The following is a 22,958-nucleotide window of genomic DNA, read 5'->3' as shown; positions in this document are numbered from 1 at the left end:
TTTTAGGTTGAGTTTCATTGTTTATATCTTGAGGTTTTTTTTTAAATTTTTATTTTAGAGGTAGGGTACAGAGAGACTTGTTTAAGTCTTCAAAGGCTTCCAGCAATTTTAGGGTTGAGGGTGGGGAGGGAGAAAACTTTTATAGTTTAAAAGGTGATATGTAGCTTGCTTTTTGTTATTTTTACAGAATGAGACCCATTTTTTTGTACCTTGATTTTTGTTTGTGTATTTAACACTTTGTGCGAATTTCAGCTATTCTGGGCAGTTGAAAAGTAGAAAGCCATACATGATACCTGAAAATGAATTCCACCACAAAGATCCTCCCCCAAGGAATGCTGTTGCTGCCACTGTACAAAATGGGCCCGGTGGTGTTGGCCTATCTACATCACTCACAATAAATGCAGCTAAATTGGAAGAAAGCACTACTGAGGAGACTGGTATGCCATTTCTGTAGAAAATTTTAAGTAACCCCAAATTAGGTTAAACATTTGGTTCGACAAACTAATACATTGACATAAGTCCTTGTGGATTTGTGGTGGTGTTTTGTGACAACTTTGTAGCAGAGAGCATCTAAACATCGTGAGAGATGATCAGGTTGTTGCTGCTTCATAGCTGTTATTCTGTAGCCATATTCCTGGAAAAATGTTGTTTAATGCTGCCTCCTGGAAGCATAGAGGTTTTTCATATAAAGCTCCCCCCCCGCCTTTTTTTTTTTTTTCAGATAAAGGAAAGGAGAAGTCTCAGGGTGCTGTGAAAATTGCCAATAAAGCTGCCAATTCAACACCTAAAGTGACTCCAAGTAATGGGAACAATGCTTCTAATAGGTAGGAGCTCTTATTACACTATAATATTAATTCCTGAATTCATGTTTAATAAGCAAATATGGAATTATTGATAAAGAGAATAATCTTAAAGCTGTTAATAGATTTTGCTTTGGAATAGTGTATGGCTTTTGTCTTGGGCATACTAATTATCACACTGAGTCAGATCTTTGGTTTATTCATGCAAGTATTTCTTTTCTCCAGGGTTGGTGGACCAATCAGAAAAACCTTTCTTTAAAGTTGTCTACACATTAAGCTTAGCTTCCAGTTAATACCCTCTGTTGTAAACTTGTCATTTATGAATTTCTTAAACCCGTTTTTGATTAGGCATGATTAGTGTGATTCAGTGGAAGGAGCATTGACCCTGGAGTCAGAGGACCTGATTTCAAATATTCTTTCAAATGTTTACATAGCATCTTTATGGCCTTAGGCAAATCACTTAATCTCTGGGCCTTAGTAGCATCTTCTGCAAAACTATGAAGCTGCATTACATGGCCTTCCTTCTAAGTCTAGATTTATGAGATTTATTTTCACTCATTTTATTTATTTATTCATTTGTCTATTTAGATTATGCAGATAGATGAGACAGTATAGTCTAGAGCAGTGATGCTGAACCTATGGCACAGGTGCCAAAGATGGCAAGCAGAGTGTTCTCTGGGCACACACATCATCTGGCAGAGGGACTTGGGTGGAGCTGTTCCCCTCCTCCCCCTCTCCACCATACCTGATGACATTTTTTCACATCCCTGCCCCCTCTGACCAGCAGCCCAGCGGGAGTGCACAGGGGGTAAGATAGGCAGCTCACAGGCAGCAGAGCTTGAGGGGAGCAGGGTGCTCTGGTCACTCACTCACCTTCCCCTCTCTACACTTGCCTAGGACTTTGCTCACATGACCTGCCTCAGGGTATGGGGGTGGGGGTAGGGCGCACAATCTCTAAAAGGTTTGTCATCACTGGTCTAGAGGCTAGACTACTGGCCTTGGAGTCATCAAGGTATGGGTCAAATTTTGTACTTTACATAAATTAGAGATTAGATGAGGGGTATGCCAGTAAGAACAGACAACCTATAGTTTTTCATTTGCTTGAATTGCAAGATTACATAAAGATGTTTCTTTTTTTATTTGTCAGAATTAATTTTTCACTCTTATGTTTTTATCTCTCTGAAGCAAAGTGACTAAAGAAAATGACAAAGATAAAAGTGGGAAAGAAAAAGACAGAGAAAAAAAAGAAAAGACTCCAGCTGCCACTCCAGAGGCCAAGGCACTTGGTAAAGATGGTAAAGAAAAACCAAAGGAAGAGCGGCCAAACAAAGATGATAAGGCAAAAGAGATCAAGGAAAAAACACCGAAATCTGACAAGGAGAAGGAAAAATTCAAGAAGGATGAAAAATCTTCTAAAGATGAAAAATTCAAGACAGTTGTTACCACCTCTGAATCAAAGTCAGCTGTAGAAAAGGAAAGAGACAAGGAACCATCCAGAGAGAAAGATGTAGCGAAGGAAACGAAATCCAAGGAAAATAATAAAGGAGGAGAAAAGACACCAGTTGCTGGGTCCTTGAAGTCACCTGTTCCCCGATCAGAAACATCAGAGTCTGAAAGGGGCAAGTTCAAGTTTATTAATATTTGCATCCTGTCATTTTACTAGATTCCTTCTGGGTCTCTGTGCCCCATGTTATAATAGCTTTAATAAAGAAGTGAATACTTAATGGCCTAAAAAATTCATTTAAAAATGTAATTGGACAAAGTAGTAAGTAGAAATATTTTTTTCTAACTGATTTTTTTTCTCCCCTCTTTCTAATAGAACAAAAACGCCGCAAACTTGATAGCCACTCTTCTCCATCACATTCCTCAACAGTAAAGGTTAGTATAGCCTGAGGAAGGCAGCGTCCATGTTAGGCTCACCTGTTTGGAATACCAGTGTCCCGACTTCCTTCAAGTCTTGTGCCTTCACTGGAGCCACTGGAGGTTTTGTATTGCATTACACAATGCATTCCTTGTCTGTATTGGTGGACTTTTTTTCTGTTGCATATTTTTCTTAATAAAACTTCAAGGACCTAGCACTAAATTTGTAAATAGTGTTTGCAAAGTGCAAGAGAAATTTTACCCAGAAGTGCCTTATTGTTTTAAGCAGTCCTTTTTTTTGGAGTGCAATGGTAGCTACAAGCAAATGAGTCTTGGCAACAGAATGGAGCCTATTTTTTTCTGCATTCATATTGAAGAATATATAGTACCGAAGACTTCCTGGATGATACGGGATAAACAAGATACCTCCGAATTCATCAGGCTTCTTGATGAGCATCATACCGATGTGTGCCTTTCTAAGAAGGAATCTTGAAAGGAGTTCCATTTTAAAGTCTCCTTGGTGATCAGTTCTCCTGTAGTTGTATATATTCAGTGAGCATGCAGCTTCTGTTGTGTCTTCCCTTGGAGGTTTGTTTATATCCATTGGGTTCCCAACATGTTGAACCCAGCGTTACGATAAAAGCAGATGTGGCATCCAGTCCTACCACCCAGCAAAGAGAAACCTCAGGCATTCAACTGCAGCACAAAATCGTGGGTGTAGCCTTCTTGAAGACTCAGGGTAGCCATTCCTTGCTCCATGTTTAATTTTAATTCTAAATCATCTAAGTTCATGGAATCTTTGAATTTGCAGTACGTTGAACCTTTAAAACTGTAAGTTACTAATTCTTCATCAAGAGCACTGTGGTGGAATACCGTGATTACTATTTTTTTTTCTGTGGGAGGCATAAGGTTCACTGTTTTTATGAACTTTGGAAAAAAGCGTGATTATTTTTTTATTACCCCCTCCCCCCCAGCATAAAACTGCTAAGTATTCTTGATAGGATGAATAAAAATATGAATATTAAATATTGTTACCTTTTAAGTGAATTTTAAAAGGACATGTGGAATAAGACTTCTTCCACAGTAGTAACCTCCATTGTTTTTTAAACTTTTAGTGGGAAAAAATGGATGTAATATTTTCCCCACACCCATAAGCCTCTAAATATGCTTATATTTTAAGTGGGGGTAGAGGAAAAAGATTGGCATATATTATTAAATTATTGGGAGAAAGTGGGAGGAATTTTCACTTGTCAAATTGGGCATGAAAAATTTTATCTTTTGATATCTCACATAGTTTTTTCTGTTTTTTTGTTTTTGTTTTGTTTTTGTTTTTTTCTCTTGTTTTCTTTTTCCTTTTTTTTTTTTTTTTGTTTTTTTTGTTTTTTTTTTTTTATATTGATATTCACGTGATAACATCACTAGATTTATTCCCAGAAAAGGAGTAGCTGGTTTGTTTCAAGGTTACAACCATACTTCCAAGTTTCTCGGGATTCTGAGAACTATTCCAGCTCACCTGTCATCTCCATTCATTTTCTACAGGACAACCTCAGCGAGCTCAAGGAGTCATCGACAAAGGTTTGAGTCTTTTAAATCATACTCTGACCAATCCATAATTAAATCAGTATGACTACTGTCTCCACTGATGTATATTGTAGTCTGTCTTTACCTTTTCATCTTGTTGCACTTCTTGTTCATGTTTTTTTCCTCCTAAATCCTCTATAAAGAATCTGCCCAACATGCTGGCTTAGATGACTGAGTATACCAAAGAGTTCTTTATTTTGGTGTTTAATAGACACCCTATTTCTCACCTCTATCATTGAAAGGGAAGTGAATAAGTGTTTAGTAAGGGTCTAATATGTACCAGACACTATGCTAAGCGCTTGGCAAACATTATGTCATTTGATTCTCACAATGACTCTTGGAGGTAGGTGGCTATTTTTATCCCAATTTTATAAGTGATTAAACTTAAGGCAGAGGTAATATTTGCACTACCATTGTCTTAGTTGTACATTACATATGTTAGGATTGATGTGAAAATATGCCCACACATATAAAAGTAGATTAAACTTTAATATAGTTTAATAATATAAGCTTGCCACTAAAATGGGTTAATATTTCGCCAATGAGCCATTTTAATATGTTATCATTCTTACTTTCTTCTAGAGACAGATTTTTTTGGGTTGGCACATTCCAGACTGGCAGTGCTCTGGCTCTTAAAGAGCAGCCATTCTAGAGGCCTAACCACTCCCAGGAAACAAGCAATCTCTTCATTTTGTATAAATGCTATATAGTCTACCACCACCACATTCCTCATTTTTCTTAATAGTAATATGGGAAGGCCAAGGAATTTAATTATTAAAAATCATTTTTCCAGAAATGTTTTTCAGCTCATGTGTATTTAAATATCACTATTAACTCCTTGGTATCACTCTTATACAGTCTTTAAAACTTTGTAACTGTCAGTGAAATGATTTGCTCCTTGCATATCTTACTCAAGTGCATGTTTTAGTACTGTAGTTTGGTAAACTTTTTATTGCATTGAAAGTTCAGCTTAAAGTTTGATAAGGGCGCTTTCTCTTTCTGGGGGACTATTATGAACATAGCCTCTCCAGTCTTTTGAAAGAGGGACAATTGTGCACATTGGTGCTAACTCCAGCTGCTTTGGATTTGTAGCTATAAAATTAAATGGCTGTGCTGAATGAAACCGGACAGATAAAACATCTTGATCTTGAAGGGCTTTAATAAAATAATGTTCCAAGAATGTGGTATGATGAACAAGGGAAGTTTCTTATCCTTGGACTATTTGAAAGAATTAATGCATCTTCAGAGAAGTACAAATATTATGTCAATCCAGAAAAATATTTTTTATCATTATGTTAATAGTATTGTGGGTATTTTCTTTTAAAAAGTTATTTTTAAAGTTAAGTAAAAGTAGGTTTATATCTTGTAGATTTTTATGTATATTTATCTCACATTGTTTTATTGGGTACTTTACCAGGCAAGTTTATCAGATGACACTGGTGACTTTGAGAGAGAACTTTGCTATTAAAGTTAATAGTTAAATAGTTTTTTACTAAAAGACTGATGATAATATCACATTTGTGTAGTACTTTACATTTTTGTCCAAGAAATTTCACATTTTAATCCTCACGGTGACCTGGGGGTTGATAAAGCAGGTACTATTTATTTGACAGATGAAGAAACAGACATAGATACAGATATTTGTTAAGTGTCATACACCTCAGTTAATGGTGGGACCAATTCCTAATCTCTGATGCTAAATACACACACACACACACACACAGACACTCTCTCTCTCTCTCTCACACACTTACACTCTCACCTTATACATATACATTTTAGCTCTGCATCTTAATTAGCTGTAGGATCTTGAGAAAATTACACGAATCTTAATGATTTACTTTAAACAAAGTTTTATCATGAGGATATTACCCAAAGGCTAGAGATTCAAAGCTTAAATTCTGGCATCAAACTACATAGTCAATATGTACATGAACCATGGGGAGACATTAATTTCCATCACTTTTATAAGCATGAAGCACTTAAAGTCCCATTTCCTAGAAGAATTAGCGAATACTGAACTATTGCTTCTAGGAGATATACTGAGATAATTTTCTGTGAGCCTTATTTACTTTTAACACTTTTTAGATTGGCCTCACCTGCAGATTAGTAAATTTTTCTTTTCTTCTAATGGATATGTACTGGATTGGCGATTCTTTAACATTTACTCTTGGCCAAGAGCTTCTATGACTTAGGCCTGGATGAAACTTACCTAACTCATGTATTTTTTATGTAAGGCACATCTCAGCCTTTTTTGTGCTTAGGAACACTAGATAACACTTCATCCCTATGCTTGGCAGTAATTTTAAACAGTGAAATCACCAACAAAAAAGCACAAAAATGTGAAAAAAGCACTAAGTAGAACATGAAAAGGACACTTCTTTATAGTATGTGTTTTCAAACAAGAAAGCAAAGTGTCGCTTTGACCTCATCTGGGAATATTTGCATTGGCCTTGAGACATATTGGCTGTGGTACCCTGGACAACTTCTGTTTGCTTTTGTTTCCTTATATGTAAAATAAATAATAGTACCTGTTTCACAGGGCTATTGTGAAGATCAAGTGAGATAATATTTGTCAAGTACTTAGTACAATGCTTTAGCACTTAATTAATGCTTCTTCCTTTCTTAATTCTTTCTTTAGAACTAATTCTGCAGATATTGACCACTGGAAAATGCTAATGAATAGTTTTAAAGCTTGTTTCTTACCTGTTGTGGTTTTCCATTTCCTATCCTTAATATTTTCATCTGTTTCTGTAAATAACTTTTAAAAATGGAAGTTCTTCATTGTTTTGGCACAGTATTTTATAAGCATAAGCCTTCTTAATGTATTTTCCCATTACTTATATGTTGTGTGAGCTAACAGGTAAGGATTCTTTTGGGTCCTAAGATGTCAAAAAGCTACTTCATATGGAAATCAGTTCATTGATATATGTATGCTCTCTTAACAATATAAACTGCAACCCACCCATGCTTTTTCCTTAAAAAAACAAACAAAAAAAAACCCCAAAACAAACAAACCATTGATACTCACTGCCCTTCCCTATAGTATCTTGTAATAAAGAACAAACTTATAAAAAAGTCAAGTGACCTTGTTGGATAGCATATATAACATACTTGCTTCTGATCCCTCACCTCTTTACTGAGAAGAGGGGGAGGTATGTTTTATCATTTCTTTTTTTTAGGACCTATATGAGTATTATTATTAGAGTTTAGCCTTCAGTGTGGTGTTTTTATATTATTGGATTTATTCTGCTTATTTTGTTACCAGTTTATATGTTTTTGTTTATTTCTCTGAATTTCTCATAAATTGCCATTGCTTATATCATGATAGTGTTTGATTCTCTTCACTTGGCACAATTTATTGAGACATTTTCCAGTTGATGGACCCTGTTGTAGAACTGTATTTCCAACCCTCCCTTTTCCTGAAAGTTAGGCTATTTTTTCCCTTAAAAAATATTGAGACTCCTAACTTTGTTGGCTCAACAAGCTAAAGACTTAGACTGTCAACATTATTTTCTTGTCTTCAGTAGAGTTGCAGACATGGGGGCTCAAACTCTTTTGAGTGTGGCCTGACCCAGATTAAAATACAATTGGGAAATGTTTAGTGAAATTTAAAAAATACAATAAAACATAGATATCATTATATGTCATATGTGGCCTGTAAGGATCCTTATGTGTGATTTGACAGTCTCTGTTTCTATTTGAGTTTAACACCGCTGGTCTTCATATATAAGATAGTCATGGGAAGCTCCAGGGCACTCTGATAATTGCTGGCAGATTACAATGGGTAACTCGGGCAAGGGAGCTTCCCTTGCCCAAAACAACTACTCAGGATATCCTCAATGCCCATTTTGTTTTAATAGCTTTCTCATATGGCCCTTGTTAACTTTGTTGAATGAAACAAGTGTTTCATTTAGTTCCAATATTAAATCTAAACTACCACAACACTAAGTTGCACAGTAGATAGAGTGCTGAGCCTGGAGTCAGGAAAACTCAACTTTGTGAGTTCAAACCTGGCCTCAGACATTATTTAATAACCACGACCCTGGACAAACTTAACCTTGTTTGGTTCAGTTCCTCATCTGTAGAATGAGCTGGAAATGGAAATGGCAAACCATTTCAGTATCTTTGCCAAATAAACCCCAAAATGGGTCACAACGAGCTGGACATGACTGAACAACAATTCTAACACTGGCCTGAGATAGGCCCAGCCCAAAACAGGCATCCACACTCTTTCTAGATTTTTGTGGCTATGAAATGTGCTGCTCTTTCTTCTCCTCCCCCTGTTTCCCAGCTTTGACCTTCAGGTGGTATCTTCCCTCTATTCGAGACACTGGGTCAAAGGGTCTCAAAGGTTAATTGATTTTTGTCAATGTTCCATATTGTTTCCTAGAAAGATTGTGTTTACTCATGGCTCTAACCAGCAATGTAATACTGTACTTCTTATCTCATAGTTCCTCCAGCATTAACTATTTCTGTCTTTTTGTCATTCATTCACTTTTCTAGGTGTGAGGAAAAGCCTAAGAATTATTTTAATATGTATTTCTCTTATTAATTATTTGAGGCATGTTTTCTCATCTTGTTTTCAATTAAAGTCAAATCAATAGATATTTTTTGTTTTTTAGTTAAATTTTATGTTCAATTCCAATTTCTTTCCTTCCCTTCCGTCTCTCTCATCCATTATAAGGTCAAGCAAAAAAAAAAAACAACCCTTAGAGATGAATGTATGTATGTGTACACACACACACACACACACACACACACACACACACGTCGAGCAAAAAAAAAATTCCTACTTTAGTCATGTTCTCCCCTCCCAAAAAAAGGGAACAAATGGTGTTTTTGTTAACTTTATCTGGAGATAGCATATTTCATTATGAATAATAGGTATTTCTTAATTGTCACTGTGCTAAGTGCTAGCAAAAACAGTACCTTTTCACAGTTGAATAGGAGAGATCTTAGGCCATTATGATTTTCACTTTTCTTTTGAAAACTGATCATGTCTACTATGTACAAAGCACTGTTTTAAGGATACACAACCAAAAGCAAAACAGTCCTCATTCCCCAAGGAATTTACATTCTGGGTGGAGTGGTTGCCAGAATTGAGCCCAGTGCCTGGCACATAGTAAGGTAAGCACTTAGTAAATGCTCATGGATGAACTGACTTTAATGTTACCTGGATATTATTGTAGCAACTAGGTTGGCCATCTCTTATCCCTCTCTCATAATACACAATTACCCCATTTTCTTTTCTAGTCCTGTTTCCTGGATAATCTTTTTTGCACTCTTTGCTTATAATCAGTTAGCAAGTATTTATTAAATGCTTGTTAATCCCTTCATCCAGTTCACACTCTAATCACAGAGACAAAAAAGTGCACATAAAATGTATACAGAATAAATAGAAAGTTAATAAATACATATAAACCTTGTACACACAAAATAGTTAATATAAAGTTACTTGGGAGGGCCTAGCCAATGGGAAGAGTTTATATTTATTTTAGAAGCAACCAATGAAGTTGGCTGAGTAAGGGAGTCGTGATCAGATCCATGTTTAAGCTCAGATCCATTCCTTTGGCTGCAGTATATGATAAGAGAACAATTAGGCTCTTATGATAATCTTAAGTGAGAGGCTTAAATTAAGGTGGTAGTTATGTGAGTGGAAAGAGGTTGGATATGTTGAAATGTGTGAAAAATGTGAAATATGTTGTGAAAGTAGAAATGATAAGATTTAAATATGTGGGGTCTTCAAAGGAGAATGAGGAATCCAGGATAATGCCAAGATTATGAATCTTAGACCCTGAAAATATGGCAGTATCTTTGCCAGAAGTGTGGGAATTTGGAAGAGGGGATAGTTTGAGGGTAAGGTAATAATCTCAGTTTTTAGTCATATTGAATGTCAGGTGTCAGTTTGAAATGTCCAGTAGGTATTTGATGATGAGAGAGACGGGAGCTAGATATGTAGATTTAAAAGACATCTGAACATAGGCAGCTAAACCCATGAGAGTTGATGTGGTTACCAAGAGTAGTGGGAAAAAAAGTCAGAGCAAGGGTCCTTAACCTTTTTTGCATCAGGTTGTATTTGGAAGTCAGTGAAAATGAAGATAATTCCCTTTCCCCTCCAATCCATGTATCCATGTTCTCACTCCTAGGGAATCTATGTGCCCCTAGGATAAGAAACCTCTGTTATAGAGGGAGAAGAGGGCTTAGGGTAGAACCCAATATATAGCATCTACTATGTTATTCCATTATCTTTTGGATTGCCTGCAGTTTAAATTAGTTGGTGAATAGCTATTTTGGATAAGTATTCCTTAATTTCTCCTTTGGGTAAAAGCACTAGACCAGGGGTCAGCAACCTTTTTGGCCGTGAGAGCCATAAACACCACATTTTTTTTAAATGTAATTTCTTGAGAGCCGTACAGTGCTCACAGTGCCGCTCCTGTAACAGCGCCTGAAAAAAAATTGACTTTATAGCTCCTGTAGAAAGAGCCGTATCTGGCCCTCAAAAGAGCTAGATATGGCTCGAGAGCCATATGTTGCCGACCACTGCACTAGAATGTTAGTTCAAGGAATGCGATAAATGAGAATAATAGAATTTCACAAGGTCTTTTAGTTGACATGTAGTCTAATCCAAATTTTGATAGTTCATCTGAATTTCAGCAAACATTTTTTTCTTTAAAATTTAAAAATTTTGAGTTATAAATTCTCTTCCTTCTTTACTCTCACCCATTGAGAAAGCAAGAGAAACAAAACCCATCACATATATGTAGTCATGCAAAATACATTCCTCCATTAGACTTGTTGCCCCTCCCTACCCAAGAAAGAAACAAAATAAAAGTCCTTCAATCTACATTCTTGAATCTTTTCACTTGCCTCTCTGGAGGTTCATAGAATATTTCATCACAAATCCTTTGGAAATGTGGTTCATTGTGTTGATCAAATTTCTTCAGCCTTTCATAAATTGCATTTACATGATTATTTTTCTTGTTCTGTTCACTTCATTTTGTATCCGTTCATACATACTTTCTTAGGATTTTCTGAAATCATCTTTTTCATCATTTCTTACAGTACAGTGGTGTTCCATCATATTCGTATACCATAACTTGTTCAGCCATTCCTCAATTAATGGGCAACCTCTCAGTTTCTAATTTCTTGCCACTACAAAACAAGCCACTATAAATGTTTTTGTACATATGGGTGCCTGGTACAAGGAAGTATATTTGGCCCTTATATTTCTAGGAGAGGGTCAAAAGGTACAGACAGTTTAAGATCAGCAAATATCTTAATAAAGTTACCCTGACAGCCATTTGGAAATGATAGAGAAATGTCAGCGGGGGGTGATAAGTATGGTTATTAGACAGATTTATTTGTAACTGATTAAGAGTGGTATTAGTATGAAAGGTCTCTAGTGCCACATCTGGGATATCCATCCTTCCTGTTCTGTTTAATGTTTTTAATTAGAGAATTGGATAAAGATATAGATGGATAATATAAATAAAAACAACACCAAAAAAAATAAACTTCAACTTATTTAATTGCAGTGAATGCTTTATTTTGGTCCTGGAGAACAGATGATAAAATAAATTTCTGTATTTAGGCTGCATATGCTATTTTACAATAGTCTCTTTGTCAATCCTGTTTACTTAACTATTTCCTGTTGTTTCAAAGGGTAGTTTGGTGGTAGTGTATGTGTGTAAATAATTGATGTTAAAGAAAAAAGGAATCAACAAGATTTTAAAAAAGATACAGATGATCTACTTTTCAAGTTTTTGTTTATTTCAAAGCCGAGTGGATAGCTGGCAGAATGTATAACAAAATTAGGGATGCATTAAAATTTTAATGGTTTGGAACAGTGGGCTAAATCTAAATGAAATTGACAATAAAGTACTATGAAGTTTTGTATTTAGGTTAAAAATAATCTCCTTTGCAAGGGCAGGGTTGGGAAAGAGACTTAGTAGTCATCCATATTAAAAATGACGAAGTGGGGTAGAGCTTGGTGGATTAGTAGTTGAGAGCCAGACCTAGAGCAGGAGGTCCTGGGTTCTAATATGGCCTCAGACACTAGCTAGCTGTGTGACTCTGGGAAAGTCACTTAACTTCCATTGCCTAATTTTTAACCACTCTTCTGCCTTGGAACCAATACACAGTATTGATTCTATGATGGGAAAGGTATGGGTTTAAGGGGGAGGGGGGGAAGAGACTCGGGATTTTTTTTGAGTACAGGCTTACAAATGATGGGTGCTAAAAGTCATATGTGATCTTAGGATATATTAATTTATAGTGCCTGGAACAAGGAAGTATTCTTGACCTTTATTAGAACACATCTAGAGTATCATTTCCAGTTCTGTGTACCACATTTTAAGACAGGCCTTGACAAACTGGAATGGATCCAGAGGAATTTTACTAAAGGTTCAAAACTGATATTAGAAAGAGCTGAAAGAACTAGGAGTGTTTAGTAGAGAAAAAAACTTGGAGGTAACAATGTATATGTTTCTAAATATTTGAAGTATTGTTACATAGAAGAGATCAAACTTATTCTGTGTAAGCCCAGAGAGCCATTTGAGTTGAACTCCTACCAGTGGATGAAAGTTATACCTAACTAAGCAAATTGTTTGTTAAAAAGAAGCTATCATAATAGAGCTCTATAAAATGCAGTGGCTTATCTGTAGAGGTAATGAATCCTACATTACTGCAGGTGTTAGAGCAGAAGATAGATGACTAATCTTCAAGGGTGTTTAGAGAATGGAATACACTTCTTTCTAATGCTCAACTGTACCATTTTATGAGTTTTTGAACTTTTTAAACTGATGATTTTTAGATAAAATAACAGGCCTTCATTTGGATATGTTTCCTAATAATTTAAAATATAGATAGATTAGATCACTAAATTACAAGAGTATATAAAGTCAGGTCCTATTTATTTGTGGTTAATCTTGTGTAGGAAGTACTTTGATTCTTCATCTTCCTTGTCTATCTTTAGTTATTGTTTATCTTTAGTTATTTTCTTGTTTCTTAGTACATTTGTGAGAAGGAAGGCAGAAATAAACAGTGAGTTATCATTTTCAGTATTTGAGGAGTTTGTTTCTCCAGACTGAACTTAATGGGTATTTTCTGGGATTCCTAGAGCAACGAGAAAAGTCTTTTGCATCCATTTGTATGCTTATCTGGAGACTTCACAGTTTTATGTAGTTGAGGCCAGATGGTCTGTAGATCACTCACTCATTTATCTATTTATTTATTTATTTATTTGTCCATTTATTTGTTTGGCAAGGGCATTTCATGCAGGAGGAGGAATAACTTTTATGGCTTAGTTGTACTTGTAATCATTTTAAATACTTTAATCAGTGTCATGTTCAGTTTTTTTTCCCTTACTTTTTACATGTTTAGGAAAACTCAGTATCTTCATATTGATTTTTAAAAATTGGTGTACTGGGTCTTCCCTAAGTCAACAAATGGTCATTTTGAAGTAAAACTACCAAAAAAAATTCTACTTTGAGAATTTGTTAATGATACTCTTTAGTTGTAATATATGTAGGTCAAATCAATTTACATGGAAACTTATCAAATGTTAAGAGTTGAAGGCTTTTTGTAATCTATGCCAAAGTTCTCTTCAGTTACTCTAAGTAATCTAGAGACCTGGCTAATTTAATTTTGACTAAATCTAGCTGTCTTCCATTTACATTTTTTTTTAATACTGGGAACCTCTAATCTTTAGCAATATTTCTTCAATTTCACAGCACTACATTAATCACACTACTCCAATACTGTCCAAGAGTAAGGAGAGAGAAATGGAAAAGAAAGATTTGGACAAGTTAAGGGAAAGATCCAGAGAGAGAGAGAAGAAAGAGGACAAGGACAGGAAAGAGCGGAAAAGGGTTAGTGACCTTTTTAAAAACCTATTTTGGAAAACCAACATATAACTAGAGCTTAAAAATAATTGCTTTGTCTCATAGGTCATTTACTTTTTTTTATTGGTGGAATAGCCATTGTGTTGTATTAAAATACACTTCAGGACTTTTAATCTTTTATTTTTAGCAACAAGGAATTTCAGCTTAGTAACTTGATATTGGCTTTAATAAATTTAAAAAGCCAATTCTAAGTAAGTGAAAACACTAGGATAGAGTACTAGTTGTTATTGATAGCTTGTAACAAGTTTTATATGCTTACACCATAATTCATCTTTGCTTTAGGATCATTCAAACAATGACCGTGAAGTGTCCCAGGACTCCACCAAGAGGCGTAAAGAGGAAAATGGAACAAGTAGGTAGATTTTTCAAATTCATTTGTGAGCATCCCCAGACTGAAGACTGAATAGAAAAGGGCTTTCATCATTTTCTTTGCAATTTTAGCTGGTGCTTCAAAACATAGTAAAAGTGAAAGTCCATCAGATTCTCCTCGTTCAAATGAGAAGGAAAAAAACAAATCTAAGTCTTCAGGCAAAGACAAAGGCACCGATTCCATTAAAATGGACAAAATGGAGAAAAGCTCTTCTGGTAGCAAAAAGGTAAATTAAAAACCAAAGAAAAATACATTTCAGGCTTAAAAATAAGTCCTAGGATGACCTCAGGGAGTTTTTATCAGTTTGCTACTCAAATAGTCCTTTTTAATGATCTGTTTAAAATGTCAGCAAACTCAAAGGACAGAACATTCTTTTTGGGAGGGGATGAATTTAACCATTATTCTATCTCAGATTATCAGGAAAGGTAGTCTATAAGAAAGTAACTCCTGGGATTCTTTTTTGTTTCTGTATCCCTACTCCCTTTCACTCAGGTGTCCTTGTTCCCTTCATCATATGGTATACTTTGTATTTTTCGTGTCTTCTCTAGAACACCAGGTTGTATTTATCTGTATTACCTTTACCATAGCCCTGTGGGTTATGCAGAGTCAGGAGTCTTCAATAACCATCATTTAAAATAAATTTTGGTAGCTTCTACAGATAACTTTTATGTGGAAGATCTTAGTTTGTTTATAGTAAAGAATAATGTATTTCAAAATTCAGTAGAGAGGTCATTCTTGTATCCAGTGTTATATAATTATATAATATACTCCTTTAGTATGGATTACTTAAAGGATCTGTGGTTTCTGAACAACCAGTGATTTAATCTCTAAATCTGTGGATTAGTACAGAATTCCTAAGGAATTGGCCCAAGTACACTGAGATTAACTGACTTACTCAGGGCCATGCAGCTGAAATATCAGAGATGAAGTTTTGAAACTACATCTTCCTAAATAAATACAGGCCTAAATTTCTGTCCTCTAGACAAGAGCTGTGAAGCATGAGGCCTACAAAACTCCTAAGTGCAACCTGAACCAGGTGAAAATGTATTTGGGAAGCAAAACTACAATAAAATACAGACATTGTTACATTTTGTGCACATGTTTAATGTAGATTAAATTGCCTACTGTCTCAGGGAGAAGAGGGAAAGAGAGAAGTTGGAACTTAATCTTAGAAAATCAGTGTTAAAAATTGCTTTTACATGTAGTTGGGAAAAAAAATTAAATCTTCTATTAAAAAACCACATAGATAATATTACATTTTAAAACAAAGTCAGCCTGCAGGGATCCTTATGTCTAATTTAGTGCCTCCCATTTATATTTGAATTTGTCACCAGTGCTCTAGGCCATGCTGCCTACCTCATTGAAATTATATAGTAAATGTCATCTGTCATAAAAATAGGTAGGTGAATGTTTTTTGCAAATGTATAATTTTTTGCAATTTCAGTCAACTTAGCAGTTTTATGCTAAGCTTTAGGTGAACTTTTAAGTAGCTTTGGAATAAAATCTCATATGAGTTATATCAACGTGGCTTACAGGGTGACTCCCATCTTTTGTCCTTTGCCATAACTTATTCTAACACTCCTTGTAGGATTCTCGGCATGATAAGGAAAAAACAGAGAAAAAAGAGAAACGGGACAGTACAGGAGGAAAGGAGGAGAAGAAGCAATATCCTGTATGTGTTTAATGATACTGTCACTTAATGTAACAGAAAGCATTAATATTGTTATGGTTTTTCAGAAAATGATTCACTTTTAGGTATGTATGGCCCATACAAAAATACTTCCTTCCAATCATGTTTACAAGTATATACTTGGGGTGTAACAAAACCCTGGAAGGTCTGTGGCTCCCAGACTCTCTTCTGTGTAGTCAAGAGAAGTGAAGATTCATTGAGGGTGTTCACTATTTTAGGACAGTGTTGTCACTACCATTTGGATGAGAATAGCTGGCCTTTATGTAGCACTTGAAGGTTTGTAAAGCTCTTGTTATCTGATTTGATCCTCACAACAACTCTGGGAGGTTGGTGCTATTTTTATTCTCATTTTACAGGTGAGGAAACCGAGGCTAGGAGAGGTTGTGACTTGCCTAGGGTCACCAGGGCTAGTGTTTTGAAGGCAGGATTTGACAAAGTGCCTTTTTGACTCCAAGTCCAGCACACTCTCCACTGTGCTACCTAGCTGCCTTGGGAAGAAAGGGAAGAGGAGAAAACCCTGGGTGGTAAAGGGCAAGATTTGTAAATGCCAGTAGAGTGAAACTAGTTGTAGGTTGGGAACTCCCAGAGTGGTCAGGTGTGCTTATTGGTGAGAGGCTACTTTTTTCCAAACTTGTTTTCCTTAATGATAAATCTACTCATAAGTCTTCAGACAAGCACAGATAATGAAGACTTTCAATCAAGGTGAGAGTTTGCTGTCCTTCTTTCCCTTTCAAAATAGAAGCATAAAATTATATTTTGGTGAAGGTTTTTTTGGTCTGAAAAATAGGACTATTGGACATTTCTAAGTACTACCACTAATTCTTTTGAGTATAAATATGAAACAAAATTTGTCTTAATTTTAAAATCAGTTTTTTTTTCTATTTGGCATTTGTCTCAGCTCCATTTTAAAGTTTTATTTAAAAAAAAATTTAAAGCACTTAAGATGTATACAAAAAAGTCTTAAGTTCACCCAGCTCTCGTTGATTTTTTTGGATATCTTGTACATCCAGTAGTTCTTGCCACTTCTCATTGATTGCCAGTTTTATCACAGGTCCAACATTTAATTCTTAATTTTTGTTTGTGAGCATGATTTTACCTCTTCTACTAAAGCTCAAGTTTTTTAGGGTAGGGACTGTGTCTAACTCCCCTTTGTAAGTGTTGCCCCCACTTCTACCCCTTCCTCTTCCCCCCTCAGAAACAGAACCTTACATGTAGTAGAAATTTTAGAAGTTAATATTTGGTAATAAGAATTTCAGAATTAAATATATGGTTTGATTGAGTTCTAGAATTTAAAGCACCTCTTTAGTAGTTTATGAAGACAGTAAAGTAATGCCTTAGTTTTCTAGCGTTGTTGGGGAATAGAGTGTTCCACATAGTGGATTTCCCTATGAACAGATATATTCTCTTAAGTTTAGACTATCTTTTCCATCCTGTTTGATTTTTCTCTAGCACTGCTGCCACCTGTTCTTTATTTGATCTTTACTTTAGAGCAGGGGTCGGCAACATATGGCTCTTTCTGCAGGAGCCATAAAGTCCATTTTTTTCAGGCGCTGTTACAGGAGCACACACTGTGAGCACTGTACAGCTCTCAAGAAATTACATTTTAAAAAATGTGGTGTTTATGGCTCTCACAGCCAAAAAGGTTGCCGACCCCTGCTTTAGAGGAATTGGCTTATCCTAATGACTTACTAGCAATCCTTGAAAAGTTCATTCTTTTTTGTCACCAAGTAAATGAGAACATCCTCCAGGTTTGGTTGTGGGTCTTTGTTCTTCTTTCAAAGAGCAGATATAAAATAACTCATCTTTTTGTGTCTTAAGACTACCTGTAGTCAACTCCCAAACCTGTGAGTCCAGGGGGTATTCAGTTTGCCACAGAATATCTGAGAGTTGAAAGAGACCTTGACTGGTCATGTGGTTCAAAAGATAAAAGAAAAGAAGGTACCTGAGTATATGGTTAGCCAGTCTCTGCTTTGAAAGGGAGGAAGAGGAATCTACCACCTCTCCTGACACTTTTGGACAGCCCTGCTTCTTGAGGAAGTTTGTTCTGATATCAGACCTTAATTTACTACTTTGTAACTTTTCTTAGAGCTCCTGGTTCTGCTCTCTGGGGCCCTACAGAACAAGTCTAATATGTCTTCCAAGTAACAGCTCTTCACGTATGTGAAGACAATTATCATGTTTCCATAGGGTCTTCCTTCCCTTCTCCAAGCTAAAAATCTCCAGTTGTTTCAACTGATTCTCATGTGACATTGACTCAAGACTCATCACCATCTTGATTGCTCTCCCTTGGACACTCTCTAGTTTATCAGTGTCTCTAGACTGGTGTCTGGAACTGAACATAATACTCCAGATAAGGTCTGACTTTGGCAGACATTTTTTTAAGTGCTTAAACTCTTAATGCAGTCCAAGGTCAGATTAACTTATTTTGGTTTCTGCATCACATTGCTGACTTAAATTAAACTTGCATGCCCACCAAACCCCTTCAGAGTATCTGCTTTTTCTCACCATGCCTCCCTTGTCTTAGACTTGTAATGTTGATTTGTTTTTTGTGTCCAAGTGAAAACCTTTACATTTATTCCAATTAAATTTTAATCTTTTTAGATTCATCCCAATGTCCTGACCTTTTGAGACTCTTAGGGTTAGACTCTTGCCACCATCTACTTTGTTATGCCTAACATTGCCAACTTGATGAAGCCTCCTTTTTTTCTTTAAACCTAAATCTTCTATACTTTGATTTTTCTTTCTACATCCTTGCTTACCAAATATGAAATCCTTTTGCTCTGTTCTGTCTACTATGCCCTCATCTACCACTGCTAAAGCCTTGGTCTAGGTTTTCATTGTAAGCTTCCTATCTTGTTATATGATCAAGTATTTACTTGCCATGTACTGTGTGCCCAGTGTGATACTCACTTCTTTAGGTCCAAATACTGATGTTAACCAGATGCTGTGCAAAAAGCACAAATAGGAATTATCTGTTTTATACAAATAAAATATGTAAACTCAGTTTTCTTTAATAAAATTTTGTTTAATGTCAAACTTAAATTCAAGAACTCAAGTATAGTTGAGCTTATAGGCTTTTCTTAAGCCAATTTTTATAATTCTGAGACTTGGCTTATTTAAAAGTACTATTAAAATGTTAAACTTGCACAAAGTTAAATGTTCTTTTCCCCTTCATTGGTGTTCATGAAACCTGCACCCGAAAGCTGTCTAGAAGATTTACTTAGGTTTTGTTACTTTGGGCTTCTTATCTTTTCTCATCTTTCTTTGGAAAAAAACAGTGAAATGGTGGTGATACTTTTTGTCTACTGTGTTCTTGGGGTCCTTTTTTAGACATTTGTTTATCATGTAGAGTGAGTTCCTTTTTTATTGGAGTTCTGTTTATTTTTGGCAAATCTCTTGTCCCTTTAGAATATTTTTATTTTTATAAGAATATTCTAGGGTTTAAAAAATGTATAATTCAACTACATTGTTGTTTCATGCTGTTATGATACACTTTGGCATTCTAAATGGCTTTAATGGCTTTTAACACTGAAATAAAAGGAAAAAATTGTCAAGAGTATGTTTCCCATCTCCCCCACAACCCATCTTATCAGTGTAATCTCTTTTGTTTCTTTCAGGTGAAATGGAAAGATTGTCATCTTTGACCAGAAATGTCTTTTCCTAAGTAGATGGCACAGAAATTTGTGAACAAAGAGGACCCATCTACATCTCCTTAAATTATTCAGTTTTCTGCTTTATTTTCCCCATGCTGAAAACCTAAAAATTGTTGAGTTGTGCATTTCTGTATTTTAACTTGTTGCTTAGACTGGTTCTTCCACATTTATTTTCAGTACATGGCTGAAAGTGTTACTTATTCCCTATTTTTTTTTAGCACAATGTGCTGCAAACAGTTGCCATGGAGCAAATAAGGAGGTTACATGTGTACTAGAATTTCAGTTTAGATTGTCCAAATACTGCCTGGGTTTAGTCATTCTGTCCATTTTCAATGCATTCTTTTTATTGTTGGAAACAAAATAAACAGCTGTTTAACCCTTTTGAAGTTACCTCATTGAAAACTCTGTTTTTATTTCTTATTTGGCCTGTTTTTTAATATCAGTGACTAAAAAACCAGCGGGGAGCACTATTTCATGCAGTCCTTAGGAATTCTTTGTTTATTATGTGTACAACATTTAAATTTGTTTTAAAAGAGAAAAGTAATGAGTTCAGCTGTCACTTGGCCCCATAACCTTTTCCTTTGTCCATAATGTTTTTAGATAAATTGAGAAAAATGAATCCCTCAAAAAAAACCAAAATAAATTTAAGCTTCTTTCAGTTCTACAGCTACAGGAGCTTTTTATCACTAAACTCTAGTCCAAAAAGTTTCATAATGGCATTAAAAAAATTTTTTTTAATCTTACTGAATTCTATCAGTGTAACCTTTTTTTCTAAATAAACAATAGTTTTTCTCAATGAGTTGTAAATCATTGTGTGTATTGTTGCTTTCTCAGTAAAAGGTGGGTCCAGTAACCTTGTATGCATTTCTTTATATAGTTGTCTTATTCCTACCCCTCTCCCATTCTCTTCTCTCATTGGAAAGTATCTTTTTAGCCTGATTGCTACCAGGTCATTTTTTTTTTTTTTTTGACAACTGCGGAAATCAGAGTCATTTGAAAGAGTTTGTTAATCTGTGTAATGATGCATTTTCTTAATTTCTTGGGACCAGAAATTTATTCACATTGAAACATGTTGAGAGAAGAACAAAAAGTACAACAAAGGCTCAAAACATTAAGATTAGGTGTGTTACTGAGATAATAAACTACTCTAAAATCTCAAGGAAAGGAGAGATGGATGGTTAAAGGAATTATGATAGAAAAAATCATATGAAGAAAAAATATTTTATGAGATAGGTATTATATTGAAACTTAAATTATATACATAAGACATAAAAATAACTTTGTATTGTCATTCAGATTAAGTGCCTGGATATTTCAAAATCTCAAATAAGAGTTCAGAGAAGGAGTTTCCATTAATGGCTTTGGGTCTCTGACATTGAGTATCTTTCAGGCTTAATCTTGAGTTTGGATTCCATTGCCAAAATGATTGATATACTGGACAAATAATAATTAGCATGTCTTTATTCTTAAGATATACCAGCCATTGCAAAATTCTTTTGCCAACAACTTTTTTTGGTCATTGAGTGTGAGACAACTGGGAGTAAATTAAGGACAATACATATCCAAGTTGAGGGATTGTGGAAAGCTATACAGGTAAGTTGGGCTGTTAACAGGGAGTACCTAACAGGAAATTGAGTCTACAACCCTTCTGTCTGTTGAGTCTATTCTGAGTGCAAAAGTACTGAGGATGGTAAGGGAAGGCATTAGGACCAAGTGGTCCTAATAAGCATTTATTAAGCATCTGCTGTTTTCCAGGTACTGTGCTAAGTGCTGAACTGTGCCTTGTTCTTGAAGAGTGATTTGCCATGCAACAATATTTCATTTTTAATTGGTATTTAAGTGAAGTGTAGTGTAAGACCCCCATCAGAAATAAAACAATAGATAAATACACAAATAGAAGGGCATTTGAGGTGAAATCTAATAATGTGATCCACAGAGAAGTGAGAAAGAAGTGGGAGACTCAAATTCGGTACTCCAGAAGTTCTACCCCTTGTAAGGGTCAAAAGATCTTATTCTCTTATGCCTCCTTATTGTAGGGGAATAAAGAAGGAACTAATTAAAACCTTATGAATGAGAAATTCAAAAGACTGTTTTTAGTAAGCACCAACTAATGTGCCAGACACTGCTAAGTTCTGGGGAGAGACTAAAATGACAAGGAGAACAAAACGAATTAAAATTTCTAAGAAAGTATGTTACAAAAATGTGTTCCTTTATGCTAAGAGGTGGGGGGGGGGGAGGGAAAGATTGAACCACAGTTATCTGGGCAGGTAGAGAGTCAAGGGGGGGACATAATTTTTTTTCTTTTTAACTACCTAACTTTATTAATTATCTATGTATCTGTCTAGCTACTTCAAGGAAGTGGTGACTTAAAAAAAAAAGGCTAAAAATGAATACAAAATAAAGGAAGGCACACACTTAGCAATAACTATATAAACAGATTAAACAATCCAGCAAAACAAAAGTGGCAGAATGGCTAAGAAAATAAAACCCAACAACTTGATGTATGTAAGGGGCATATTTTTAAAATAAGGAAGGATTCACAGAATGAAAAAAATGAAATAGGGTAATAGGTGAGAAAGGTTGATGCAAATCAATGGCAAGAGCCTTCAGGGAAAAAAGATTATCTCATGAACTAGAGGGAAAAATGAAGGAAGAGACAATTACTAGGTTCACAGCTGACTTCATAAAGAAGGGGGAGACAGTTAGAAGCTTTCAGTCTGGATGGCCCTTTTAATTTCAATGAACTTTGGAGTTGGAAGATGTTAAGTCACCACCACCATTAACCCTATAATCTTGTGGGAAGAATAAGGAAAGAAGATTTGAATTCTGCTTCCCCCTCTTGTTTCTCCAGTAACAACTATTTTATTGATGCTATGATGTCTGAAATTTATTGGAAGATTTGGAACTCAAAGCCCCTGGGTCTCCTTGGGCCTCATATGTGAATTTAAGTGAAAATAGGTGGTCTATTTTTGGAAATGAACCAGTACCAAAACCACCAATTACTTAGGGCCAACTCATTTGAACAAAGTATTAAGTAACCTAGCATGGCACAAGGGGAATGTCATTAAAGATTTGTGGCCAGAGAAGGTAGGCTAGGAT

At 35.4% G+C, this 22,958-nt stretch overlaps 1 protein-coding gene across 1 annotated transcript in view; it reads left to right on the top strand.

Annotated features, from left to right (window-relative positions):
- THOC2 (THO complex 2) overlaps positions 1 to 20,254 on the top strand; it is a 192,205-nt gene extending 171,951 nt beyond the window's left edge. The window contains exons 29-38 of the mRNA XM_044682671.1: positions 253 to 437; positions 722 to 824; positions 1,986 to 2,419; positions 2,620 to 2,678; positions 4,200 to 4,235; positions 13,976 to 14,113; positions 14,429 to 14,498; positions 14,588 to 14,742; positions 16,105 to 16,188; positions 19,824 to 20,254. Coding sequence (XP_044538606.1) covers positions 253 to 437; positions 722 to 824; positions 1,986 to 2,419; positions 2,620 to 2,678; positions 4,200 to 4,235; positions 13,976 to 14,113; positions 14,429 to 14,498; positions 14,588 to 14,742; positions 16,105 to 16,188; positions 19,824 to 19,850 — 1,291 coding nt within the window. The 3' untranslated portion in view covers positions 19,851 to 20,254. The remainder of the gene's footprint in view (positions 1 to 252; positions 438 to 721; positions 825 to 1,985; positions 2,420 to 2,619; positions 2,679 to 4,199; positions 4,236 to 13,975; positions 14,114 to 14,428; positions 14,499 to 14,587; positions 14,743 to 16,104; positions 16,189 to 19,823) is intronic.
- The last annotated feature ends 2,704 nt before the right edge of the window (positions 20,255 to 22,958 follow it).

This window comes from Gracilinanus agilis, chromosome X (assembly GCF_016433145.1).
Source record: "Gracilinanus agilis isolate LMUSP501 chromosome X, AgileGrace, whole genome shotgun sequence".
Lineage (NCBI taxonomy): Eukaryota > Metazoa > Chordata > Mammalia > Didelphimorphia > Didelphidae > Gracilinanus > Gracilinanus agilis.
This window is presented reverse-complemented; position numbering and strand designations above follow the sequence as displayed.